Here is a 25,709-nt window from a genome sequence, read left to right as displayed (position 1 = left end):
GAGTCCGTGCTGTGACTCTCAACGAGCACGCAGGGCAGGGGTACGTCAGGGATCGTCCGGTGATGGGGAGAGATTCTTGATGGCTGATCAAACCATCATTCGGTCCGAGATATACGTAGAAATCCACGAGATAATCGTGGACTCCTTGCTGGAATTCTCTCGGATTTCTTCCAGAATTCTCGGAATCGGGGTTCTCAGGATCCTCCTGAGATTCTCGGAGATCTCCGACGTGGGCGGAAACTGCTCAAGCCTCTTATATGGCTAGCAAGCCAATCGCTAGCCGCCACGTGGGAATAATTTAGAAACAGCCAATAATGGGGAACAAATTTACATACGGGTGGCGGGAACTCCTTTGCACTGGGGTTTTTCTCTCTGCAGCTGAGAATTGCACCGTGCAAAGAAAGCTCCATGTGGCGGGAAATAATTCTGCAGTGCCAAAGCGCACACACAATCATTGGGTCATGACAAACCCCATGTGCTGATTCCGTATGGGATGGAGCCCATGGACTGACCCAAATGTGGTGATTAGTTTGACCCTGAGCAGAAGGGCAGGATCCTGTAACCAGGAACCTCTAGTTTTAAGTCCTAGCAGGAGCATCAGAACACCCCAATTAAAATCCCTAGCCTCAACTGCAGTCACCACCCAGTGCTTCTGAGGGAAGGCAAATAAAAATCCCTTTCATCTGTGTGACCTGGATGTTTGTAACACTTTAGTATGGAGCCCTGCCCTGTGTCTCAGACTTTCCCGGTAAGGGAGACCCTGCGAGAGGACTCCTCATGTGGGGAAGGATACAGCAGCATGTGAACATGCAGTTTGCCTGGCACAGGAATCCCTGTAGTGCCTGTTCTCTGAGCCAGCCTGCTGTAAGGATGGCCCACGTACACATGTTAGAAAAGCAGTGCAGACTGCTGTGTGTAGTGCAGGGATGCTTGGATAAAGAGATGAGCTTTTTCCAGCCTTGGGAACACTTGAGCTATGACTATTCAGTAAAGTAGCAACTGTGCTGGCACTGTGGGCAAGATAAACCAAAAGCAGTGGGGCCATAGATGCATGGGCAAACTAATTAGCATGGGGTGGGCTAATTAGCTATGTTAAGTGAGCGTGCCAATTAGTTCATTCCCAGATGTCATATGAAGGCAGTGACTCAGCTTCTGCTTAAGAAGCAGCCAGCCCAGAGCTGTGTAGAGCACCTAGGGGCACCACTGTCAGGGCTGGAAGTTGACTGTATAGACCAGTGATTCTCAGCCAGTGTGTCATGGCACCCTGTGTTGCCTTGAGATCCTTTCAAGGGTGGTGTAGGGTGCCACACAGGGTTAGCAGTGTTAAGTGAGCAAACATGATTCATGAGATAAATCCAAGGATTTCAAATAAGAATCCACAGTATTCTGATCTGTTTTGGTCTTTCTCTTCCTTTCAAACAGAAGAACTGCTCTAGTATTTTTCTGTAGTCAAAAAATGAGTGAAAACTAAGAGCTAGCATTTTCCATGGGGTACCTCTACACCATTGATTTGCTTTTAAGCTCTGTGAAGCTTGGGGTCATCAGATGTCTATGATCCCCTTGGCGTAGACATCTCTGGTCCTACATGAGCTCCTCAAGGTCCCTGTAGTCGGCATCTTAATAGCAGCCTTCAACTACCTTGAAGAGTGGCTATAAAGAGGATGGAGCTAGACTGTCCTCAGTAGTGGCAGATGACAGAAAAAGGAGCAGTGGTCTAAAATTGCAGCAAGGGAAGTTTAGCCCAGAAATTAGGAAGAACTTTCTCTAGGAGGATAGTAAAGGCTGTGGAATCTCTATCCTTGGAGGTTTTTAAGAGCTGGCTAGACAAAACCCTGGCTGGGATGATGTAGTTGGGGATGGCCCTGCTTTGAACAGGGGGTTGGCTTAGATGACCTCCTGAGGTTCCTTCCAGCCCTCATTTTCTATGAGTCTGGTCCTGTCTCTCAAACCCTAGTCCTGTGGAGGGAGCTATGTAGAATGCACCAAAGATGAGGTGACTCTGAAGCCTCTGGTTGTCCTGGGATTCAAGGCAGGGGGTAAGGCTTTCCCTCTGGGGGCTCTTTTGCAGCAATGCAAAGCTCACAAGCGGCCTGTGTGTGGCAGCAATGGCAAGACTTACCTGAACCACTGTGAGTTACACCGTGACGCCTGCCTCACTGGCTCCAAGATCCAGGTGGACTATGATGGCCATTGTAAAGGTAAAGCCAGCCCTAAGGGCTTTGTGCCCACATCAAACAAGGCCACCCAGGGAGGGGGTAGAGGGGAATCTGTTCTTGAAGGCAGATGCCTTTTGATCCCTGACAGAGTTCATGGATGAGAATGAGGGGTTAAATGGCTCCCAATTGCCTATCATTTCCAGTCACAGATTTACTCATCAAGCATCTTCCAGGTCTAGGGAGTGATGTAGAAGATGGGCCAACTCCTGAAGTCCATCCTTTCTGCTTGCATAAGCAGAGCCTACTCTGGCTTCAGGAACAAGGGCTCACTCCAAGCTTTCGCCCAAGAGAGAGGGGGAATGCTTTGGTTCCTGGGCAGTTGTCCATCTGGCCCTCTGTGACAAACATTTTGGGTGCCCTTAGGCTATGGGAAACCTGCACGTATGGAGTAGAGAGCCATGTTCTGACATCAGCTGTTTGCTCCTGGGGTGAGAGGGGTCTTGAGTTACTCTTTGCTTAGAACCATGGCCTAAATGAGCCAGTGATTGTGTTTCCTGCCTCAGTAATGTCCTATCCTCTCTTTTTATTAATAGAAAAGAAGGCTGAGAATCCAGCTGCAAGCCCAGGTAAGAAAACCCCAACCCCCACTATGCCTGACATCTGGACATAGCCCTCAACCTGCTTATTTGTAGGGAAGCAGGTGGATCATTTGATGAGGAACTGCAAGGCTCCAGGGTAGAATGACCCCTAATGTGGTTGCAGGGTCACCTGCAGACTGGTGTGGTCCAGAACCAGCTCTTGCCTGACAGGGAGATAGGGAAAGGTGTGCTCTGGAGGTCTGCACACAGGACTGGGAACCAGGAGCTTTTCTGTTTCTCCTTGGCCAATACTCTTCACTTTCTCCTGCCTAGGCCTCTCTATCAAATGAGGAATATTATCTTAATTCGTGATAAAGCCATTTGATTCAAAATGATTTGAAGATGGAGAACCTTATAAATTATATAACTATCATTATTAATTTATTATTAGATGGTAGACAGGTTAGAAAACTGCCTTTTGCCCCACAGATGGGCTCCCTGGCTGTGGCAGAACCTGAGCTGCTGAAGCTACTGATGAGCTCCCTGTTATCTTCCCCCTCCCCCCAACATGGGCCCTCCCACGCACAGCCCTGGCATAGGGAGTTGCATTCTATTCAGGTTTATGCACTGCCAGCTGAATTGTTAGCAAAGTCCTCATTGCAGGATTCTGAGAGTGAGGGGCTCTGCACTGAATGCTCCAGTGGGCCGTTGCAGCTTAGAAGTACTAAGAAAGAGGCACAAGGTGGAAAGAGCCCATTTTGACTATGGGAAAGCCCTCTCTTTACTTGAGTTCAGTGGTTCAGAGATGGAATGAAAACAGAGCCCCATATGCTGTTCTATGGGAGTGCTTTTCAAAGCCAGATCTTGCTTCAAGACTGGCTAGGGAAAGCGAAGCAGCACTGGGCAGGAAACAGGGCACTTGTCTAGGAAAGTGGAGTCCCTGGGCTTGATCTCAGGGCTATCACCTCTCAGCAGGCCATTGCTAGCAGAATGCCTACCTCACCCTAGTGGGCAGTCTAAGTGCAGCTTGAGTCTTACACTTGAATTACCCCAACTGAAGTGCAGGAACAATTGTGCTACCCTTTCTGGACAAGTAAGCGCCCTCATTGTAGGAAAAGAATAAGATGCCTGGGTGTCTCTGGAGGTTAGTTGTAGTTGGGGCAAAGGTTAGGACCCTCCAGTGGCAGAAGTATTAACTGACAGCCCCGCCCTCCTTTCTCATCACCCTGCCCACACGCCTCCAGATGAGGTGTTCTGTAGCAGATGTTGACAGCTTTTCTTTCAAGCCTCATACTGTACCCCCTCTGATTTTCCTTTCTCCTTTGCCTCTAGCTTTGCCTCTTTAAGGAACACTGGACCCTGTTCCAAAGCCTTACTTTTTAAGGGTCACAAGTCCAAACAAATAAACAAAACCAGGGCTCCTTTGGTGAGTCATTCCAAACAGTGCAATAGCCCTTCTGGAAGCCTGAGGGCTCCAGCTACTGCAGGCCTTTCCCACCTCCTGCTTCTTCCTGAGCCTCATTCCTTGGTTCTGGCTACTCCCCTCCCAGTTCCCTAGGTGCTACCCGCCTGCCCACCTGGGGTCAGCCAAGTTACTGGGAGTCCCTCAGGCCAAACTGCTTGCTACCTGCCATCCACTGCATCTCCTGTCCAGTGAGGGAGGAGGCTTCCACTCCTCTGGAGTGAGGGAGTGTGGCTCCACTCCTCTGGAGCTTTCCTGGTGCTTCACCCCAACATGCCGCCTCCAGCAGCTTCAAATGTGATCCATGCAGCCTTACCAACCAGTCCGGGATCTCTGCCTGTGCCTCTGTGACTGGCTCATGGTTGTTGTGTACAATGTTCCCCCAGCTGTTCCCTATTCCTTGCCTGTCCCATCTGTCTTCCTGGTTTGCAGTCCAGGTAAGCAGTCTGGGAGGGGCTTTTCTAGATGCTGTGTTACCTGATAGGTGTCCTGTGCCCAAGCCCCTGCTACACTAGCTCTGTTCCTATAATGGGGACGCTTACATGTCCATAATGGGTAATAGCAGTGGTGCCAAACCCATCCAGTCCAGCAGGCTGGATGAGTGGTGTGGGGTCAGTCCTCAAGATGGATTAGGTCATCTTGTGGTGTTAGTCTGTGGCCAGATTATGCCCATGGACTGACACCGTGCACCAAATCAGGTCATAGGCCAATCCTGTGCACTAACCTGCTCCAGTGCACTGGGCCACATCATCTGGCCTACAGGTCTCCCTGGAGGGCATAGCAAAGGTAGCTGCATGCCTGGGGCAGCACTGGCTGCTGCTGTGCTAATGGCAATGGCACAGTCAGCTGCCACTGTGATGGTGACTATTGTTGACCTTCAGATGGATCCTGAGAACCAAGAACGGTTTGAAGAGCCAGTCCCACCAAATTAAATACTCACAACATAAGGATATTTCAATTTTTAATAGCAAATTCACTAACAAAAAGCAGAAAAGATGTAACTAATTAAGCAGTGCAGATAAGGCATGGCAAGCAAATGATTAAAATTTATAAAATGCTTATAATCAATGTTTGAAAGCAAAGTCACCTTAAAATTTCTAAGTCCTCAAGTCTTAAAAAGCCTTTAACAGGTGGCCATCCTGTTAGGGAAAGGACCGTCTTTCAAAACAAAGTCTTTATATAGCACTACCCAGATACACTTGCAGTTGGACAATTCAGAAAGAATCACAGAAAATGAGGGCTAGAAGAGACCTCAGGAGGTCATCTAGTCCAGCCCCCTGCTCAAATCAGGACCAGCCCCAACTAGATCATCCCAACCAAGGCTTTGTCTAGCCAAGTCTTAAAAGCCTCCAAGGATGGAGAGTCCACAACTTCTCTGGGTAACTTGTTCCAATGCTTTACTACCCTCCTAATGAGAGTTTTTCCTAATATCCTAAACTTCCTTTGCTGCAACTTGAGATCATTGCTCTTTGTTTTGTCATCTGCCACCACTGAGAACAGTCTAGCTCCATCCTCTTTGGAACCCCGCTTCAGGTAGTTGAAGGCTGCTATCAAATCCTCCCTCAGTCTTCTCTTCTGCAGATTAAATAAACCCAGTTCCCTCAGTCTCCCCCCGTATAACAAATGTCTACATCCTTTCTGTAATGGGGGGCCCAAAACTGGACACAGTACTCCAGATGTGGCCTCACCAGTGCCATATAGAGGGAAATAATCACTTCCCTTAGTCTGCTGTAAATGTTCCTACTAATGCAGCCCAGCATTAGCTTTCTTAGCAACAAGGGCACACTGTTAACTGTCTGTTGCAACCACCAGGTCCTTTTCTACAGAGCTGTTGCTTGGCAAGTCAGTCCCCAGCCTGTCCCAGTGCATGGGATTATTCTGTCCTAGATGCAGAACTTTGCACTTGTCCTTACTGAACCTCATGAGATTTCTTTCAGTCCAGTCATTCAATTTCTTGAGGTCTCTCTGAATCCTAGCCCTACTCTCCAGTATATCTACTACTTCCTGCCAACTTGGTGTTATCTGCAAACTTGCTAAGGGTGCACTCCATCCCATCTTTCAGGTTGTTGATGAAGATATTGAACAAAACTGTCCCCAGGACTGAGCCCTGGGACACTCTACTTGATACTGGTTGCCCACTAGCGATTGAACCATTTATTACTACCTGTTGAGCCTAATGATCCAGCCAGTTTGCTATCCACCTTATAATCCATTCATCCAACCCCCATACCTCCTTAGCTTGATTGCAAGAATGTTGTTGGAGAATATCAAAAGCCTTGCTAAAGTCAAGATATATCAAGTGTGGGGGGGATGTGAGCACACTAGAAGGGAGGAATAGGCTGCAATTGGACCTAGACAGGTTACAGGGGTGGGCAGATGAGAACAGGATGGGTTTCAACACTGACAAGTGCAAGGTGCTGCACCTGGGGAGGAAGAACCAGCAGCAGACCTACAGGCTGGGGAACTCCCTTCTCATCAGTGCAGAGGCAGAAAAGGATCTTGGAGTCATTATTGATGCCAAAATGGACATGGGCCAACAGTGTGGGGATGCGGTCAGGAAGGCCAACCACACCTTGTCATGCATCCACAGTTGCATCTCGAGCAGGTCCAAGGAGATGATCCTTCCCCTCTATGCAGCATTGGTCAGGCAGCAGTTGGAGTACTGCATCCAGTTCTGGGCACCACACTTCAGGAGGGATGTGGACAGCATTGAGAGGGTTCAGAGGAGGGCCACCCGCATGATCAGGGGGCAGCAGGGCAGGCCCTACGAGGAGAGGCTAAGGGACCTGAACCTGTTCAGCCTCCACAAGAGAAGGCTGAGCGGGGATCTAGTGGCATGTTACAAACTAGTCAGAGGGGACCAGCAGGCATTGGCGGAGTCCCTGTTCCCCCGAGCACTACCAGGAGTGACTAGAAATAACGGTCACAAGCTGGCAGAGGGTAGATTCAGACTAGACATCAGAAGGCGCTACTTCACTGTCAGGGTGGCTAGGATCTGGAACCAACTTCCAAGCGAAGTGGTGCTGGCTCCTACCCTGGGGGTCTTTAAGAGGAGGTTAGACGAACACCTTGCTGGGCTCGTTTGACCACAGTACTTTTTCCTGCCATGGCACGGGGGTCAGACTTGATGATCTGCTCAGGTCCCTTCTGACCCTACCAACTATGAAACTATAAGTCCACTGCTCTCCCCGCATCCACAGAGCCAGTCATCTCATAGAAGGCAATCGGGTTGGTCAGGCATGACTTGCCCTTGGTGAATCCATGCTGACTTGCTAATCACCACCTTCTCCTCCAGGTGCTTAGAAATTGATTCCTTGAGCACGTGCTCCATGATTTTTCCGGGGATTGAGATGAGGCTGACCAGTTCCCTGGATCCTCCTTCTTCCCTTTCTTAAAGATGGGCATTATATTTGCCCTTTTCCAATTGTCTGGGACTTCTCCTGACTACCACAAGTTTTAAAAAATAATGGCCAGCAGCTCTGCAGTCACACTGGGCAACTCCCTCAGCACCCTCAGGTACATTGTGTCCAGCCCCATGGACTTGTATGTGTCTGGCTTTTCTAAATAGTCCCCAACCTGTTCTTTCACCACTGTCAGCTGCTCACCTGCTCCCCAAACTGTGCTGCCAGGTGCAGTACTCTGGGAGCTGACCTTGCCTGTGAATACTGAGGTGAAAAAGGCATTGAGTACTTCAGCCTTTTCTACATCATCTGTACCTCCCCCATTCAATAAGGGACCCACACGTTCCCTGATCTTCCTCTTTTTACTGGCATACTTGTAGAAACCCTTCTTGTTACCCTTCATGACCTTTGATAGCTGCAGTTCCAATTGACTGAAAAAAACAGAATGTCGCCTGGCCTTGTAAGCTTCAGTTCAAGACTTAAGAACAAAACTCCACAGTGAACCTGGTTTTTATTCTCCATACCTTGGCTAAAATGTAAAAAAATTACTAAATAAGGTTTTTATATATATATATATATATATATATATATTTTATATATATATATATATATATATATATATATATATATATATATAGGTGTGTGTGTTTCTAGTAGGTGCTACTCTAATAGTCATATGTCTGTTTATTATTCCATATATAAGCATTATCTAAACTCAGCCTAGTCTGTCATCAAACCAGTAAGTGTACTTGAGATGACCTTGCAACCTTTACCCTAGTTTCCATCTGTTCTGCTCAAACTTTGTAAAATGGTTCACACTTTGCATCCTTTTCTCACCTGAGCATTTCCTTTGCCCGTTCTCCTTTGAACCAAACTGTAGTTCCAGCAGATACAAGTAACTCTGTACTAACCTATCATTAAAACAGCTTAAGGCCTACTCCAGTCTATACCAGTAGTTTAAAATCTGTGGTCCATGGACCCCTGGGGCTCCTCAAACTATGTCTAAGGGGTCTGTGAAAGATGACTATGATCAATCAAAAGTATGTCAATACTCACACTTACATTTCAAAGGGGCCTGCACCTGCATTAGAAATTTTTCAGGGGTTTGCAAATGAAAAAAGGTTGAAAACAACTGGTCTTCACTATTTTGTATCCTGCTCTCTTTCTCCAGCATAGGTGGTGCCTGGGGCTCCCCTCAGGTCTAAAAATGTTGTGTCGAGGGAGTGGTGGCAGCGTTAATTGCTGCAACTCCCAGAGTAATGGAATCTGGGCAATGAAATCACTCCTATGCTTTAGTCAGGTAACTCAGAATTAGTCTCAGGCTGTACTTTGGTTGTCCACTAAGAGAAATAGGGTTCTGACCATCATCTCCCTGTACCTCAGGGTCCCCTTCCCCATCTGAATGAAGATTCTCATTCCGTGCCTACTATATTTTTGCCTTTTTTGATGTTTGATAATCTTATTGAACAGGTCAAAACCTCAGTGCATAATTAAGGCAAAGGGCCTCTTTGGAGCATGGTGTCACCTGAAGGCACCGATTTTTATTTTTGCCTGGTGGGGACAGGGCTAAGGTGATACTCCCCCACCCCATCCCCAGCAGCACAACTGGAGTGGAGCCCGTGCAAGGGGCAGGGGCAGATGCAGGCTGCCTGCTGTGAGCTCGTGGCTCCTCGCCTTGCTTCGCTGCCCTGGGAGCTCCACGCCGCCATGGCAAGCCACCCCCTGCCCACCAAGCAGCAGTGGGGACACAAGTTGTCCGTCCCCCACCCCCCACTGCTGCAAGGCAGGCAGGGGGTGCCTTGCTGGTGGTGTGGCCAGCGCAGGACTCCTGGGAGGAGGGCAGCAGAGCGGGGAGCTCTGAGCCTGCAGCGGCCAGCCCGCATCTGTCTCCACCCCGCACACAAATCTGGGGGGCATGTGCCCCCACCATGCCCTCCTCCCCAGGAGTGTGTGCAGCAGCAGGGAGCTGCTGCCCACCCCACCGCCCTCCCACCGCCCCCCGGATGAGCCACCTGTGGCTCTGTCCCATTCTCTGCTCTGGCCCCAGGCCTCATGCACCACTGTGGGTAGGCAGCAGACCCAGACCCTGCCCCACTCCTTCCCTTACCATGGGGGCCTTGATCTGTACCTCCCCGCTAGACTTACCTGCAGGCAGCTGGAGGAGCTGTTCTCCACTGCTGCCTGGGGCTGTATTCCTGGCCGTGTGTGTGTGTGTGCGTGTGTGTGTGTGCACGCACACACGCGCACACATGCCTGTGGCACCCCCTGAATCCCACTCCCCACAGCCCCTTGCAATCTGGAACCCGCCATTTCCCACATTTTTCTGTGGTGAATGAAAAACCTGGATCCATGCACAATACTGAGAATCCAGGACAAATGCTGCCCCAGAGTCATGCAACCCAGGACCAGGACCTGATGTTCCCATTTCAGGACTGTGCCACCCAATTAGGGATGGATGGTTACCCTACCGTCTACCCAAGGGGAGCCAGGGCCCTTGGGCCCCCACATACTCAGCACCTATGCTGTCACCTCCCAACAGTCAAAAAGTAGTTTCGACCTGGCCTCACAGAATCCTCCCATGCTGTCCGTCTGTCTGGCTTGGAGCCCCGGCTGCTGCAAATTGTTAGCTCCACTGACCTCAATGAAGACCTGGCAATTTAGAAAAGCTTAAAATGTGGCCTTGAGTTTTTGTTTCAGTGAACAATACAGCGACCACTGGAAGAAAGTTGTGGGCTTGTCTGTGGCAGGTAGTTGGGACAATCAGTTCCTGGTCATCATAAACTGTCCCCCTGTTTGACAGTGGAAAGGCCAGGCATGGGGCTGACCCTGGAGACTGAAATCCCCTCTCCTCCAAAGAGATGGGACTCTCAGGTTTTGGGCCAAGGGGCACAGGCAAAGGGTGCATGAGGGAAGCTATTGCTGTATTGTGCAGACACCTTGGACCCGCTTAGCTTGGATGTTCTTCTAGCCAATGGGAATTAAGTGTATTTGGCCAGAGAAAGTGTTTGCTCCAAATCAAACTTTACCCCCTTCCATGGGCATCATGAACAAGTGTGGCAGGAACCTGCCAAAGCAGTGGGCAGGATGGAGACATTGTCGTTCCCCTGCGTCTCCACAGAGTGTCACTCTTGGCCTGTCCATGACTCACCCTGCAGCATGGCTGATTCAGGACTGAAATAACTCCTCCTTCGCAGTACAAGCGCCTTCTGTGGCACCAGCAAGAGAGGTCTGGAAACTCACAGCAGGGCCTTGCTCTTCAAATGTTTCTCTCTTTTTCTCTCTCTCTCTCTCTCTCTCTCTCTGCTTCTCTTCCACCCTTTCACAGTTGTCTGCTACCAATCCGACCGGGATGAGCTTCGACGTCGAGTTATCCAGTGGCTGGAGGCAGAGATCATCCCTGATGGCTGGTTCTCTAAGGGCAGCAACTACAGTGAAGTCCTGGACAAATACTTCAAGGTGAGGAGGCCTTCCCCAGAGGCAGGAGCCTGCGCCTGGGCTGGAGGTAGCGCTGCGTTCACATTCCACCTTCTTAGTGACTTCAGTGAGTGAGGCACCAGGGAGCCTCAGGTGATCCTAGAAATATATCATATTTTCTCATGTACCACCTGCCCTCAAATAAGACGTGTGCTTTTTTTTGGAAGGTGGGATGAAGGGAAAAAAAGGTCTTTCCTTGAAAATGTCAATACACGTTTTCTTAGGGGAAACACAGGCAGCAGCAATAGAGGGAGAGCGGCTGTAGGAGGTCACAGGCACTGCTGGCTGCCCACTTGGCTTGAGAAGACGGACTGAGCAGCTCGACTCCCGCATGTTCCCCAGCTGTCCTTGTTTAAGACATGCACCCCAATACATAATATTTGAAGGAAGGGGGTGTGTATGCAGTAAATATGGTAGCACGAGGGGTGAGCAAGGTCACATCCCAGGGTGTTGGGAGCAGCCAAGAAGCGGCACAAAGCCCAATGTGGCTCCGCTCCATGGAGTGCTGGTGGTGCGGGCTGGCAGACATGCCTTATGGATAAAAAGGAGGAGAGGGCAGACCTGGGCAGGGGAGGGGTGGGGAAGAGGAAGGAAAAGATGGATCCCTAGGAACTGGGAGCTGCTGAGGAAAAGGATAAAAAGGGAGAGGGTGAAAGTTTTTGAAAATTCAAAGGCAAGAAACCCAGTAAGGCAGGGCAAGGGGAAGCAGGGAGTAGCTAAACCTGGGGGTGGGGGAGGTGACTCTTTTTGTGAAAAGCAGGAAAGAGAATACAGTGGGGGTACTGCTGGCCCTTGCTTGCAGTGTAAACCAGCACCATTGAGCTTAGGTGGGAGGCATGTGGGAGCTTCTGCAGGTCCCCAGCTTCAGGGATGCAGCCCTTGCTGTGGTGTGAGACTCAGATCCAAGGCCCCCCAGATCAGCAGCCTTATCTATTCAGCCTGGAATGCACAAACCTTTCTTCCCCTCTTCCCACCCCTTGGTAACCAGCAGGTTGTGAGCCCCACCAGCGCTCCTGCCAGGCTCAACATGCCTCTGCCTTCCCATCATGCCTGATAAAGACTTCAAAGCGCCCAGCCTCAGGGCAGGAGGGGCAGGTGGGGGGTGGGTTTAAATAAGAAGCTGTTGACAGCAAGAGATTAACGATGCCTGACAGGAGTTACCACTAAAAGCAAATTTGCCATGGCAATGGCCAACCCCCCAGGGAGACCTGAGGAACCAGCATCCCCCCCCCCCCGAGGATCTGAGCCTTTGTAGCCATTAACACTGGTGCCTTTCGTGGGGGCCCTCCTATTACCCACTGCCTCGTGCACACCCCTGGGCTCCTGCTGTCACCCCGAACAATGTGGTGACCTGCAGAGCTGTGCATCACAATCCCTTCTCCCACAAGCCTGCTAGCCCCAGCCCCCTCCTCAAAGCGCCTCCCTGTGCCACACACTTTGCTGTGTTACCCAAAGCTGGCCACGTGCTCACTGAGCTGACATGGGCACAATAAGGAGCTGCCTCCCACTGCAGGCCTAATGAAAATCTCAGCCTGAAGTGCAGTGGCAAGCAAGCTCCCCTGTGCAGGACGGAACATCTTGCTGCTTCCTCTTTCCCTCGCCCCTGATTCCAGACACAGGCAGGGGGAATATCCCTGTGACAAAGCCATCTCTTTCCTCAGCAGAGAAGCTGAGTTCTTGCCCCTGATTATTTGTGGTATTTAAAAGCAAACATTCCTGAAGAGCTTAAAAGACTTTGGGGTGAATTTTAATTTCTATGAGGACGGGGCTGGCTTGAGCTGGACACACTGAATGATGAGGCAGAGAAAGTGCAGCTGTTTCCACACAGTTGAACAAATGAACCCCAGCCCGGACCTCTAGGGCATTTATACATGTACTTTTTTTGTCCCACAGTGCGCCAGAGATCCACCACTTCGGAGCTGACTTGATTAATCGGGTCTGCTCTGCACGTGAGCTGATGCGCACTTTGCTGCACCGTGTGCAGTTGTAAAAGTGGTGAAATGCACATGAGCACACAGAAAATGGCGGCCGTGAGCTTTTGAAGTAAAGCACCTCCGAGGAGTTTTAGTTCAAAAGCACACCGCTGCCATTTTCTGCACTCTGATGCACATTTCACCACCTATACAACTGCATGCATCACAGCGCTGGGAGTTTTTCAAAGCACCCAGCACTGTGGCACTTATACATGTAATAAAGCCCTTAGAGTTCCTGCTATTCCAGCCCTGAGCTCCCCCCACAGCTCTGCCAGTGCTCCTCGCTCCTACCCTACCGCATCTTAAGGCCTTCCCTGATGGCAACAGCATGCCACTTTGGTTGAATTGAAGGGCAGGGACTAGGATGAGAGGAAACAACCTTCCTCATTGCTTTGGGGAGTGGCCAGCCACTAGGCTCAAAACTCTTTCCCTACTCAGAGCCAGCTTTGTGCAGCTCACTGGTACACTTTGAGCATGGTCACAAACCAGCAAGGCCTACATCTTCAAGGGCCTTGTTTCAAAGGCAGTTATGTCTCTTGTTCGAGTGTTAGGAGACGGTTCCTTTTTACCAGAGTCCTCCAGCACAGGACAAAGCTGTCATTGGCAGAAAAGACAGTCTTCACTTAACCTGGATCGGCAGAGAACACTAGCCCCTTGTTGGAAATGCTGGGGCAACATGTGAGGGTTATGTACTGTTTTCAGTGAGAATAAGGGCTTTCCCTGCCCTAACACTTTCCAGAGCAATCTGCAGCCTCTGAGCACAAAAATGGGACAAGGAGAAGAAGTGACTTGCCCTCCAGCTAAAATCCTCCAGCATCTATTGTAGGACTCTAGGAATGGGATACAGTTTTCTCATCAGTACAGTACATCCACCTCTGAGGCAGGACACAGCTGCTACTGAGGAGTGTATCAGTTTGGGGCAGGAAATGAAAGAGAGCTTTGCATGCAGATGAAAGTGCAGAAGGAATTTAGGAAGGCAGGAGTGTAATTATTCTTGTTGGAATTCAACCAGAATATTGGGGCTAAAAACTGTCCATTTTAGAGCCAGGGATTCCTTAGCTGCCAGAAGTGGCTAGGCCAAGAGGCATTCTGTTTTTTCCAGTCACTTGAAAGAAGACTGACACTAATGTGTTGGGGAAGGTACTTGACAGAATCTCTAACATGAAGCAGAGGCTGACAAAGCACTCTAAGGCACAGCATGCATTTCCTTAGTCAAAAAAAGTCCCCCGTTCAGTGTCAGCAGACAGCAACTCTTCCTGTGATGTTTTTGTAGATCACTGGCATTAGACAAGATTTTGGTTTTATACCTGTCTGAAAGGCAGCATGAGCTGCAACAGAGCACCAGCTAGGACAGGTCAGAAAGTTCACAGAGTCCAATTAGAACCAAAGGAGGAAGTGATGCTGTCTTGCTACGGCCATAAATCAAGCCCACTATACCGCCCCAGCTCTACAGCGGTTGGCATACCACCCCTCTGCCAGCCCCAGGCACTGAATAAGCTCCCTAAGCCTCTGTTGCCTTCCAGCATAGTGGAGGCTTTGAAAATGCAAAGTGCCATGTGGTGCTAAGTACAAGCACATGGCACTTCAGGAAAGGGCCAGGAATGGGAAATACCTTAGCCTCTTTCATATGCTTTCTTGTGTCCCCGCAGAGTTTTGATGATGGTGACTCTCGCCTGGACTCCAGTGAGTTCCTGAAGTTTGTGGAGCAGAATGAAACAGCCATCAACATCACCACGTACATGGACCAGGAGACCAACAAGCTACTCAGGTGGGCTGGGGCAATGAGGTAAAAACAGGTGTGATGGGGGAGCTGACTGCTTGTAGCCCATCGAACACCCCAGGGAAGCATTCTTCTACATGGCAAGAGAAACTAAACATATCCTTTCTGTTTCTCCTGTACCTTTTATCTGCAGCCCAAGGAAAGAGCCTTTCATCCAAGGGTGGTTGCGGGGGGCGGGCTGTAAATAAACCAGCCTGTGTGCTGTGCACAGAACTCTTCCACGTCTGAGGCTCCTTCGGAGTTGCCATTTTCTGGTATCTCTGACTGGTTTTGGAACATGCAGTCCAAGCAGGTTGGGCTTTGTGTTTTGGTATGTGCTCAGTAAGAAGCATAATGGCTGTCAGAGAAGGGCAGGTACACACTGATGTCCCAGGGACACAAGGGCTTTCTGCTTTCAGCAGGACACTGTGCACTGAGACACTGAGGACCTTGGTAACTCAGCACTGAATAGTGTCCTCAGTGTGCCTCACACCCAAAGGGAGTCCTGCAACTCACTGCAGGGGTAGCATTACTCTGGGGATGCACTTATGTGATGATGGGAATCTGTGTTTGCTGGTATGTTCCTCTAGGTACAGGAGCCTGTGGTGTGGGAGCATGCAGGTGTGCATGTGGCTCGGAGAGTAGGAGCATGAACAGACATACATTTACAACGCTTTAAAGTTGGGAGGCAGGGGGAAGTTGCACTTAACAGTCAAGAGCTCATGTGAGCTGATCCAGTGCGTTTCATCTGTCCACTCCTAACCTTCAGTTAGTGAAACTAAACCACATGAATGCAATGAGAACAATTAATCCCTGAATGAAATGAGAAAATGATGGCAGCTCAGCTTCACTTTCTATAGTTTAAGAGCAGACAGGGGATCAGTTATTCCAGATTTGGCTTTATGGTGGCAAATCCTCCCCCTTTAAAGTAGGGTAAAAGTTCTGTCTGTCTGCAATCCAAGTGAGGTAGCCAGTAGCTTTGTCTCAGTGGTAAGAGCCTATGCCAGCAACATGGGGCCCTGAAACAGCCACAGGAGGTCTCAAACACTCCTCAGCCCTGCAGTGAATCTGATATTAAAGTAGCGTGGGTGAGGCTGAGCTGGAGATGTCTTTCTTCTTGCCATTTACCAGCAAGAGAGCAGCCTGAGCTCATTTCCCCTTGTCTGCACCTTCTGGCATCTCTTAAAATAGGTGTTTTGCAGGCCTGGCCTGAAGTCCCAGCACAGAGTGTTCAGGAGGAGCAGGAACCCCCCAGGGTGGGATGCTGAGCCCCAAGCAGATTGTGTGTGTTTGTTTCCATTCAGGGGACTCTGTGTGGATGCCCTCATTGAGCTGTCTGATGAAAATGCCGACTGGAAACTCAGCTTCAATGAGTTCCTCAAGTGCCTCAGCCCATCCTTCAACCCGCCGGAGAAAAGTACGGGCTTTCCCTTTGCACCAGGGGCAGACAGGCAACAGGAAGGGAGGAGGGGAGAGGTTGGCTTTGAGTTGGGCACAGGGGACTGGCACCTATGAGCTTTGCTACTTCTACTCAGCCAGTACACCTCACTCGTGGCCCTGCAGCTCCCCCTACTAGTTCACCCACTGGCTTCCCACACAGCTCTGCCAATGCCCCTTTCTCCTCATGTACAGAATCCCCTGCTATTCCAGTCTTGGTGCCCTCTCCCTCTTTGGCAATACAGTCCTAACTGCCTGCAGCACCCCCTACCATTATGGAGAATGGGAGATAAGTTTCAAAATCAGGGCAGGTGAGGAACATTTGTCTGGGAGATCAAGGCAACTCTTCAGCAGTGAATGGGGAGGAGTGTGTTTGGTCTCATCTGATCCTCCAAAATGATGTATAAAAGTCAAGCCCTGTTCTGCCTTTCAGTTACCAGACATCCTCCCTGACACACATCCCGTAAGCTTTTGGACCCAGCTTAGACTTGCAGTGTTCCTGGAAACTGCTCAGCGTTCTAATGATTAAACATTCTGCAGTGGCTGATTGAATTTTCTCAATCGGCAGTGCTCTCTCCATCACTCAGGTGGTACCAGATTCAAGGCGGAGGTTGGGACGGTTTTAGTGGCAGTGGCAGAGGTCCATAAGGCTGTACTTCTGGAGAGCCATCTGCTGGAACTCTGTGCTGTCCCTTCTAGTGAGATGTTCGACAGTCACACGTATTATCTGCCATCCTTTTCTGCACAAAACAGGACTGAACTTCCCAGGCAGGAGAGTTGGTCCTCTAGTTCACTACCCAAATAAAAATGCTAGGAAAACCCTGAGGTTTTTTTGTGGGCAAAATAAAGAATAATTTAAGAAGTGCTTGGATTGTTTCACTGTGGGGGATAATCATAGTTAATCATCAGAAAAGTTTTTGCTCCTCTTTGTACAAAGGGGCTTCCAGAATTTCAGTTCTGGTGTCCGCCTCATCCATCACAGCCCATGCCCTTTCACCTGTGCCTCTTCCAGAATGCGCCCTTGAAGATGAAACCTATGAGGATGGAGCAGAGACCCAAGTGGAGTGTAACAGCTGCGTTTGTGCCTGTGGCAATTGGGTGTGCACTGCCATGACCTGTGATGGTAAGTATGACCTGCTCCAGACTGGGGAGATGAGAAGGGCTGCACTCAGATAAAGGAAGGTTGTGATCTCTAGCTGTTTGGGTAGCAATGGGCACCTGTATCTCTGATTTTTGTTCTCAGATCTTCCTGGGACACACTGAGAGAGCTACTTGCCCTCTCTGTCTCCAGCTCCTGTGAAATTAGAACTGTGATCCTTATAGGAGTGATGAGATCCTTTATGCTAGGACCCGATCATGACATCCTGGGAATAAAAGCTGTAGAGAAGGAAGATAACATGTTGGTGTGAAGAATGGTTGGCCATCCCTCTTTTGTCCCCTGGGGTGTTCCCCCTGAATCCAGAATCCAGCTTGGACAGCAGTGCCACAAATTAAGTCCTAAAGAATTGTTCGTTTGCAGGCTTCCCATCTGGAGGACAGCCTTCTCTTAGAGGGAGAAGACAATGGATCCTCTGTGTAAAACTCTGAAAGATGCTTTCTCCTCTTTACAACCAGCTGGGTTTGCCCTCCCAGTTCTACTCTGCATTCTTCTTGCCCCCTTCCTTAGTAACTAAGGTCTTTACCTGAATATAGCCCCTTTCCTTTTTCAGAGCTTGCCATCTCCTTCTGCAAACTGTCAGCTCTGATCCACAAGGAGATACCAGCCCCCTGACCAGATACAGGGACAGTAAAACAGAGAAAAGTATTTTTATTATTATCAAATGATTTGCAACATTTCTTTGGTAATACAGAATGGAGGCCTCTGAATTAAGCAGCTGTTAGTTTTTGTCCCTTAATTCAGAGGGGATGCTGTTTCACCCAGGATGCTGTAGACACTACTATCTTATCAGATAGGCCCAGGGTGGCTGGAAAATTGGCTGCCTGGATCAGTAGATGCAGCTATGAGATCATGTGGCAACCAAGTGCTTTTAAGGTTCAGGGAAGCATGCAGTGAGGCAGCAATTCTTTTTGCTTCTGCCCCCATCTTAGCTATGATTGGAGGCTCTTGTTAAAGGAGTAAACATATCTGAACAGCATTACATCAGCTAGATGCATCTCTTAAGCAGAATTCCTGCTTTCATTAAGCATCAATTATTGCCTTATCACTGGCCTGAGAAATGCCAGAGGAAGCACATTTTCCACTTTAGTGGACTACATGGTGTCTGCTCTTATCTACAAAAACATTATTTACCCAGCCAAATAAGTTGGGGAAATAGGCAGAATTTAATTCATCCCTTATACATTTAATTTTTTATTAATTTTGTATTGGAAGAATTGTGTGGATGTACACCTCAGAAAGTAGGGCAGACACTACCCTTTTGCCTTATAGGTCAGGGCACCTTTTATTTCTCCAGAAAAAGCCCCAGCAAGTGTAAAGTTCACTGTGGTCTCAGCCAGGTTGAGCCTATCCTGATTTTCTGCTCGTGTTTATAGGAAAGAATGGGAAAGTGTCTCCTCGGGGGCAGCAGCGCCATGAAGACCTGACTGAGGAGGAGCTGGCCAGATACGTTCAGGAGCTGCAGAAGCATCAGGTTAGGAGTGGGTAACACTGATGGGGATGGTGCTGAGACGTAGATGCTCCTGGGAGTGCATTTGCAGTCCTGTGGGATAATCGGGAGCCTTCCACCTGCTGGTAGCTTTCCCAGTACAACTGCAAGGTTTTTCCCTAGGTCAGGGGTTGGTAACCCCTGACACGCGTGCCAAGCATGGCCCGTGAGGCCATTTTGCTTGGCACACCACGGCCAGCCCTAGCTCTGGGTAGCTGCTGCTAGCGACGGAGCCCGGGTTGCTCCCAGCAGGACTTGCAGTGTCCCAGCTGCCTGCTGTGAGCAGCCTCGGCTCCCAGCTGGCAGCAGCTCCCCAGAGCCAAGGCCGGCTGCAGCTGGGAGGCTCCAAACAGCTGTGCTGGGCTCCGGCACCAGCTCCGCACTGGTGCGTGCACCCGCGCATTGGAGCGGGCGGTGAGGGAGGAGCCTGAGGCAGCGCAGCCCCGGTCTCTCCCCTGCTCCCAGCACAGAGGTGATGGCAGGCTTCCAGAGCCCAGCACAGCTGTTTGTAGCCAGCCTGGGCTCTGGGCAGCTGCAGCAAGCAAGCAGGGTGCCAGCACGGAGCTGATGCCAGAGCTGTGGAGCCCAACACAGCTTTTCAGAGCCTCCCAGCTTCAGCCAGCCCTGGCTATGCAGAGCTGCTGCCAGCTGGGAGCCCGGGCTGCTCCCAGCAGGCAGCTGGGACACTGCAAGCCCTGCTGCGAGCAGCCCAGGCTCCAGTAGCTACCCAGAGCCGGGGTAGGTGCTGGCAGCCACAGAGCCTGGGCTGGGGGGCAGGGGCTTTGGGTGGGGGGCATGGGGCAGTAGGGCTGGGAGGCAAGGGCTTTGGGTGGGGGGCACAGGGTGGCAGGGCTGGGGAGCAGGGGCTTTGGGTGGGGGGCAAGGGGCACAAGCAGGGCATCCTGCCATGTACCCCAGCCCTCATTTTGTTTTTCTGCCATGCCGGCACTCCAGCACCTTCCAAGGTAGGCATTGTGGTGGTTTTCGGCACTCTGGCCAAAAAATGTTGCCTACCCTTAACCTAGGTCTTTCTTTCCCCAGGAGACAGCTGAGAAGACCAAGCGAATGAGCACCAAAGAGATGTAAGGGGACTCTGTGCTAGAGGAGCCTGGAGGCTGGGCCTGACCTGCTGCCCTGTCCCTCCATGCCGACCTCAGTATGCACAAGTGTCTGCTACCATTGCCCAATCACACAGATATTTACATTGTATAGCGTTGGGATTTTTGTTTTGTAATGCAGTGGGGGAGGGGAGTGCAGCCCACACATTCAGGGAGTGTTCACTGCTGGGGGGTAGCAAGGCCAGGAGGAAGTTACCACAGCCCCTGTGATCTCTCTTATGGAGGGGATCTATGGATCTGTGTAGACAATGGCCATGGAGGCCAGTCAGTGTGGGTTTCTATGCTAAGAGGGGAATCTGGGGAAGGAGAGCGGGTCAGTGTTGGTGGGGAGGGAGTCTTTAACCTTATGCAATGTCTGCAGCCTGCTGGCAAGCTCCAGTACGAGCTCTGAGGAACAGCATCCACTAGCACTGACTGCAGCAGCATGTGAGGGACAGCACTGTGACTGAGTGCATCTCCTGTGTAGCACTGTCATCCAGGGACCTTTGCCTTCCCTCACCCCATGGCCATCCACTCTCCATTAACTTTTCTGCCTTACACCACCCCCCTCATCGCATCTCCCACTCTGTGTCCTTCCCCAAGCTCCAGGTCACCCCTGCTACTGCCCTTCCTCCATGTGGCTCTCGTCCTCCATCTGCTCCCCTGTATAGGGAAATGACTTAAGAGAAAATTGGCACTTGGCTTTATAGCTAAAGTGAGAATCCCAGGGAAGTGTTGGGGTAGGGGTGGGGGTGGGGAGGGTCTTAAACCCTGTCTCCCATGGGCTATGAGGCACCTGGAGTCCCTGGTGACATTCCACTGACAGCGATCCAATGTGCCCCTTGCCTTCAGCCAGCCAGTCCCCAGCAGCAACTCCAGTGCAGTGTGGGCTCCAACGTGGCACTGTTCCCTTTGACCTCATCTCACCCACCCCTTCCTAAAGGTGCTACAGTATTTCTTCTCATTGCACTTGCAGGCCAACTCCCTCTTTTTTATTACTTTATTTTCTATGGTAGCAATTCTGCTTTTGTATCTTGTAGCTCTAGATCTTTCAAGGAAACACAAGATGCTTTTTGTTAATGAAAGTGCTGTAGCTTCTGTGCACGGTTTGTATTGAAGTGTACCCAGCAAGTACAATCAACTTATAAGCCCAGAGCTGAAGGGCAGGTGCTGCTGTGTCCCTCATGGTAATGAAACAGGATTTCATGTAATAAATAGAATGGGGATTCTCTGTGGGGGTGGTTGGATACAACCAGATCCTGTGGTTCTCTCTAGGCTCTAGAGCAGGGAACTATCAGCATTGCCAGGAGCCGGATGCCATTTCCCAGCAGCCCCTGCCCACATCACTGCAGCCAGTTTCCATGGAGACCTCAGCAGCAGCCAGGGTTTCCATGGAGACCGACCCAAGCAGTGCTGGCAGGGCACGCAGGTGGGTGGGGAGCTGCCCAGTAGCTGGGGCTGGGATTTTGTGGCGGTGACGACGTGGTCTGAAGCCAGTCCAGACCTGCAGTCGGCTGCCTACATGCCCCTGCCAAGGGCATGCAGGCAGCGGATCACAGCTCTGCCTCACACTTTCACTGCCACAAAATCCTGGCCCTGGAACAGCTCCCCGCCCACCCACGTGCCCTGCCAGCACTGCTTGGGTCAGTCTCTATGGAAACCCTGGCTCCACGCTGTCATGGCCCCACCATTCCTGGAGTCTCCATAGAAACTAGCTGCAGCAATGCGGGCAGGGGCTGCTAGGAAATGCAGCCCATCGAGGGCCAGATTCAGCCCATGGACTGGACTTTGCCTGCCCGCCCCTGCTCTAGAGTGATTATCCCAGCTTTGTGTCACTGTACAAGGTCTCCCTAATGTGTGTGGATGGGACTGAGAGCTGTGCTAGGTAAAGGCCAGAGGGGTGCCCCAGTAGGAAAGTAACACCAAAAGGGATGCTTTAACAGCACACTGCTAGCTGAAGCCTTAGATAAAGGAGTGGTGTTCTCTCTCTCTACTTCCCTTTGCTGTGAGGTCAGCTGGATTCTCCTTTCCCTCTAATCCAAGGTTCCAGCTGAACCAGGCTGAGGGGAGGGACCCCTGTGACATCCCACAAGGCCTGTCTGTCCAGGTCTCTGACCATTATGATCATCTTTCCTGAAACATTTTCTTCCAACTGCTTTTTGTTAGAATTGCCCCAGTTATAAACATGTTACTCTGTTGGCAACACCCTTGTGCTGGGTCCCACAGGGCCTTCTGTGTTCAAGGTACATGCCCACACACCCCACTGCCATGTACTCATGTCCCTGAAGCACATTCCAGATGGTCACACACAGGCTGAGTCCAGATGTCTTCTTGCAGCTTCACTTTCCACCACCCACCCTCCTTTTGCCTAATGTCAGCAATTGTCACCGCCTGTCTTGCAGTTCCTAGTGACATCAGAAGTTTGTTCTGCTTGCATAAAGGTCAGCAGGACTTCTGCCTCCAACTTCCCCATTTTCAAAGGAGTTGGCTGACAGAGAAAAGGAAGAGGCAGTACCCAGTGAGCAGAGAGAAAAAAGGCAGTTTATAACCAGTACAGTGAGCAACCAGCCCCTTTCATAGTTGCCTTTGTCTTGCTATCACCATGTTCTCTGCAGCCTTTGGATATCAGAGCATGGGCTCTGTTCTCAGTGATGCCTGAGTAAATCCAGAGACAAGGATTTAGTGCAGAGCGGGAGAGGGCGATCTGCCCCTCAGAACACACAGGCTTTACAGAAACAAAGCAAGGGGGTGAGCCTCCTTTCTTCCTTAGTATAAATCCAAAGATGGGTGGAGTTACATCCACGTACTGACATGCATGAGAGGAGAACCAGCCTCCAGAGCTTTGGGCAGTCTCCCAGATCAAGAAAAGGGCAGTGCTGCTCCACAGGTTATGTTATTTTGGTTCCTCTTCACCTTTTGCAGGGCAAGAAACACTAGTAAAATGGGAGCTGTTTTTCAAAATCCTCTTCTTCCCAAGTCCCCCACAGATGCGGGAACAAGCTTATGCATTGTGTTTGGAGTTGCCGGAGCACTGCTTTGGACTCTTTGCCTTATTTGATTATAGTCTAAAACCATGGAAGTCCCTCGTGGCTCCTGGCTTGTTCCTTCCAGCCTGTTAAAGTGCCTTAGAGAAAACACAATGCCATGCCTTAAAGCAGGAGTGTTCATTGGTGGGAGGACACAGCATATTCCTGAGCCAGGAAGATCTCAAAGTGGGAGGGGTCAACCAAAGAAGTAATTCTGTGCGGTTAAGGGTGGCTAGACTGCAGCTGGAGGTTTTATACAACCTGCAGAGTTATGCAGCATGGCCCGTGATCAATCCTCAACTTACTTTAGATGTGCAAGCTGAAAAGGCTTCAGGTTCTAGCATACAATGCAGCCAAACTACTCTGGTCACTTTGGAGCAGTGCATGCTGGGATATGTAGTCTCAGCTGCCCTGCATCTCCCACAAGAGGACTACAATCTGCTCCAGTTAAGGCAAAATATGTGGAGTCCCTGATGAGCTATGTGATACTGCACCCCAATGCAGCCAAGACCAGGACAGCTGGGGCTTGTTAAATTGTCTTTATAATAACAGGTCTGCTACCTACAGAGTTTCCCCCTGCCCACCCCAGTAACCTAGTAAGAAAAATACCCTTTAAAATGTAACATTTGTTGAAAACAGTGGTCAGCACCGAGGGCCATGGTACGTTGGTACATACATGGTGCATGAACATCTCTTCTCTGTAATCACAGGGGACAGTACTGCCCCAATGTGGAAGGAACAGCTCCAAGCAGTGTTTGCTAGGATAAGTCACTGGAGAGTCTGCAAGGTGCAGGGAAGGCAAAACTTTTTAAGCCACCATTTAAGAAACAAACAAAAAAGCTCCCATTCTCTCTATATTTCCCTTGTGTACGTGTGTGAAATTTATCAGTATTCCATAGGTCTCTTTAGCAAACTTATTTTACTTGTTTTTGTAATGTGTTTGAAGCAGGGAGGAGAGGTTTGGATATAACTGCCAAATAAATGAAACAAAATGAAAAGGGTTCACTTGTTTCCTTTTATTTACCAGACCAAAATAGAATTGGCTTTAGGATTTCTGCGCTTCCTCCTACACCCTTACAGGCTGTCCCCCTCATAGCCATCAAAGCAACAAAGCATGTGGTAACTGCTTTTGTATAAGGATCTCAAAGCACTTTGTATAGGCAGGTCAGTATCATTATCCCTACTTGCAGATGGCAAAATGGAGGGAAATGGCCATGGTCACAGAGTAAATCAGTGGCATGCCAGCAGAACCCAGGAGTCCAGCCTAGCATTCAGTGCTTCTTAGTATTGTCTTACATACCCTCCCTCAACTCCAGTGTTTACTTCTCTCATGTATTCAGGAGAGGAGGACAACAGACTTCTAACCATAATGTGTTTGTACAGTCCACAGCCTAAGCATGCCGTGGCCAAAATATAGTTAATGAGGATGCCAATACAAAGGTTCTTGTCACCCATCTGGGCAGTGGAGATGGGACGGCACCAAACACCAGGCCAGAAGTTAATGGTTTTTAATCTTGTCTTTGACCTTGGCTCACTTTTGTGCTTGGAGAACAGCATGAAGGCCCCCACAGCAACTGGGAGTTGATTCAGCATGAGACATGAGGGAGAAATGCTGATGGCAAAATCACAGCCAACAATCTCAGCGCTTGTACTCCATGAACTGTCCAAGCAGAGGACAGTATGTCCATGCAACAGGAAAAGACTAGTGCAGGCTGACTCCAAGTTTCCACTAGCTGCCATGGGCCCATCTTCCTCCAGGCCAGTCACCCATTTTGAGCCTATTTTGCTTCTCATCACCTGCTTCCATGAGGAGAAGAAGTCACAGCCCCTTTATGCCACCAGTATCTCTGCTGGGGAGATTCTGCCAACCAGGTTGTGTGTCTTGACATAGAGCTTAGTCGTTTCCTTGATAACCTGAACACCTCCACTTCTCTAATGTCACCTGCCAGTATCCTGCCAGACCTTCCCCTATTTATTCAAATACATCTATAGTTTTGTACAACCCTACACAGTTTTTAATCTATAGAAAATGCACTGTGCCATAGCATATGGTTATGCTTTATATAGCACTCATGCACACTCCTTCCACGCCAGGGAACAGCTCAGTGCAGTCCTTTATTTATCATGGCTTGAGCCCATGTTCCTTTACAATGAGTCTTTGGTCCTTATCCTGCAGTTATGCACTTACTTCAGTATCCACTTTGAAGGTGTGTAATCAGAAAAAATATATGCCTTAAACTTTGATTATTTTAGTTATAAGATGACATAACCGCTTTGTGTAGAATTGCTGGCTCTGTGCAGTAGAACAGATAAGGGCAAGTGTTTGTTCTTTGTAACTCTTCTGCAACTGCTTCGCTCACCGCAGCCTTGAAGGTAGCAAAAAAAAGTATGTACAAAGTAGATTTCCAGGTGCAAGAAGGAGGTTTGTGAACTAACCTCACCTCCCCCATAATTCCCATCCTGATTACAGCAAAGAAATAATGAAGTAATATTATAGCCGCTTTTCATGCTAATTTCACTATATGATCACGTGAGTTGTAAGCGACTGTTAAAAAGTATATAAGCCTCCTGATTTTGCTCTTGGGGGGGGACCCCTTCCAAGTGCTTGGGAAATCCATGTCACTTTGGAACTCCCCCTACAGCTGTAGTTTCTTTTGAATAAAAGCTTCTGCTGACCTGACCCAAAAGTACTCTGTGTGTG

General features: G+C 49.8%; 1 protein-coding gene across 1 annotated transcript in view; it reads left to right on the top strand.

Annotated features, from left to right (window-relative positions):
• Nucleotides 1–24,006, top strand: part of FSTL1 (follistatin like 1) — a 75,974-nt gene extending 51,968 nt beyond the window's left edge. Inside the window, exons 4-11 of the mRNA XM_059720504.1 lie at nt 2,069–2,198; nt 2,750–2,782; nt 10,923–11,053; nt 14,694–14,812; nt 16,108–16,220; nt 17,253–17,363; nt 18,773–18,870; nt 19,927–24,006. Coding sequence (XP_059576487.1) covers nt 2,069–2,198; nt 2,750–2,782; nt 10,923–11,053; nt 14,694–14,812; nt 16,108–16,220; nt 17,253–17,363; nt 18,773–18,870; nt 19,927–19,971 — 780 coding nt within the window. The 3' untranslated portion in view covers nt 19,972–24,006. The remainder of the gene's footprint in view (nt 1–2,068; nt 2,199–2,749; nt 2,783–10,922; nt 11,054–14,693; nt 14,813–16,107; nt 16,221–17,252; nt 17,364–18,772; nt 18,871–19,926) is intronic.
• The last annotated feature ends 1,703 nt before the right edge of the window (nt 24,007–25,709 follow it).

This window comes from Alligator mississippiensis, chromosome 1, assembly GCF_030867095.1.
Source record: "Alligator mississippiensis isolate rAllMis1 chromosome 1, rAllMis1, whole genome shotgun sequence".
In the NCBI taxonomy this organism is placed as follows: domain Eukaryota; kingdom Metazoa; phylum Chordata; order Crocodylia; family Alligatoridae; genus Alligator; species Alligator mississippiensis.
The sequence above is the reverse complement of the archived record's forward strand: the minus strand, read 5'-3'. Positions and strand labels throughout refer to the sequence as shown.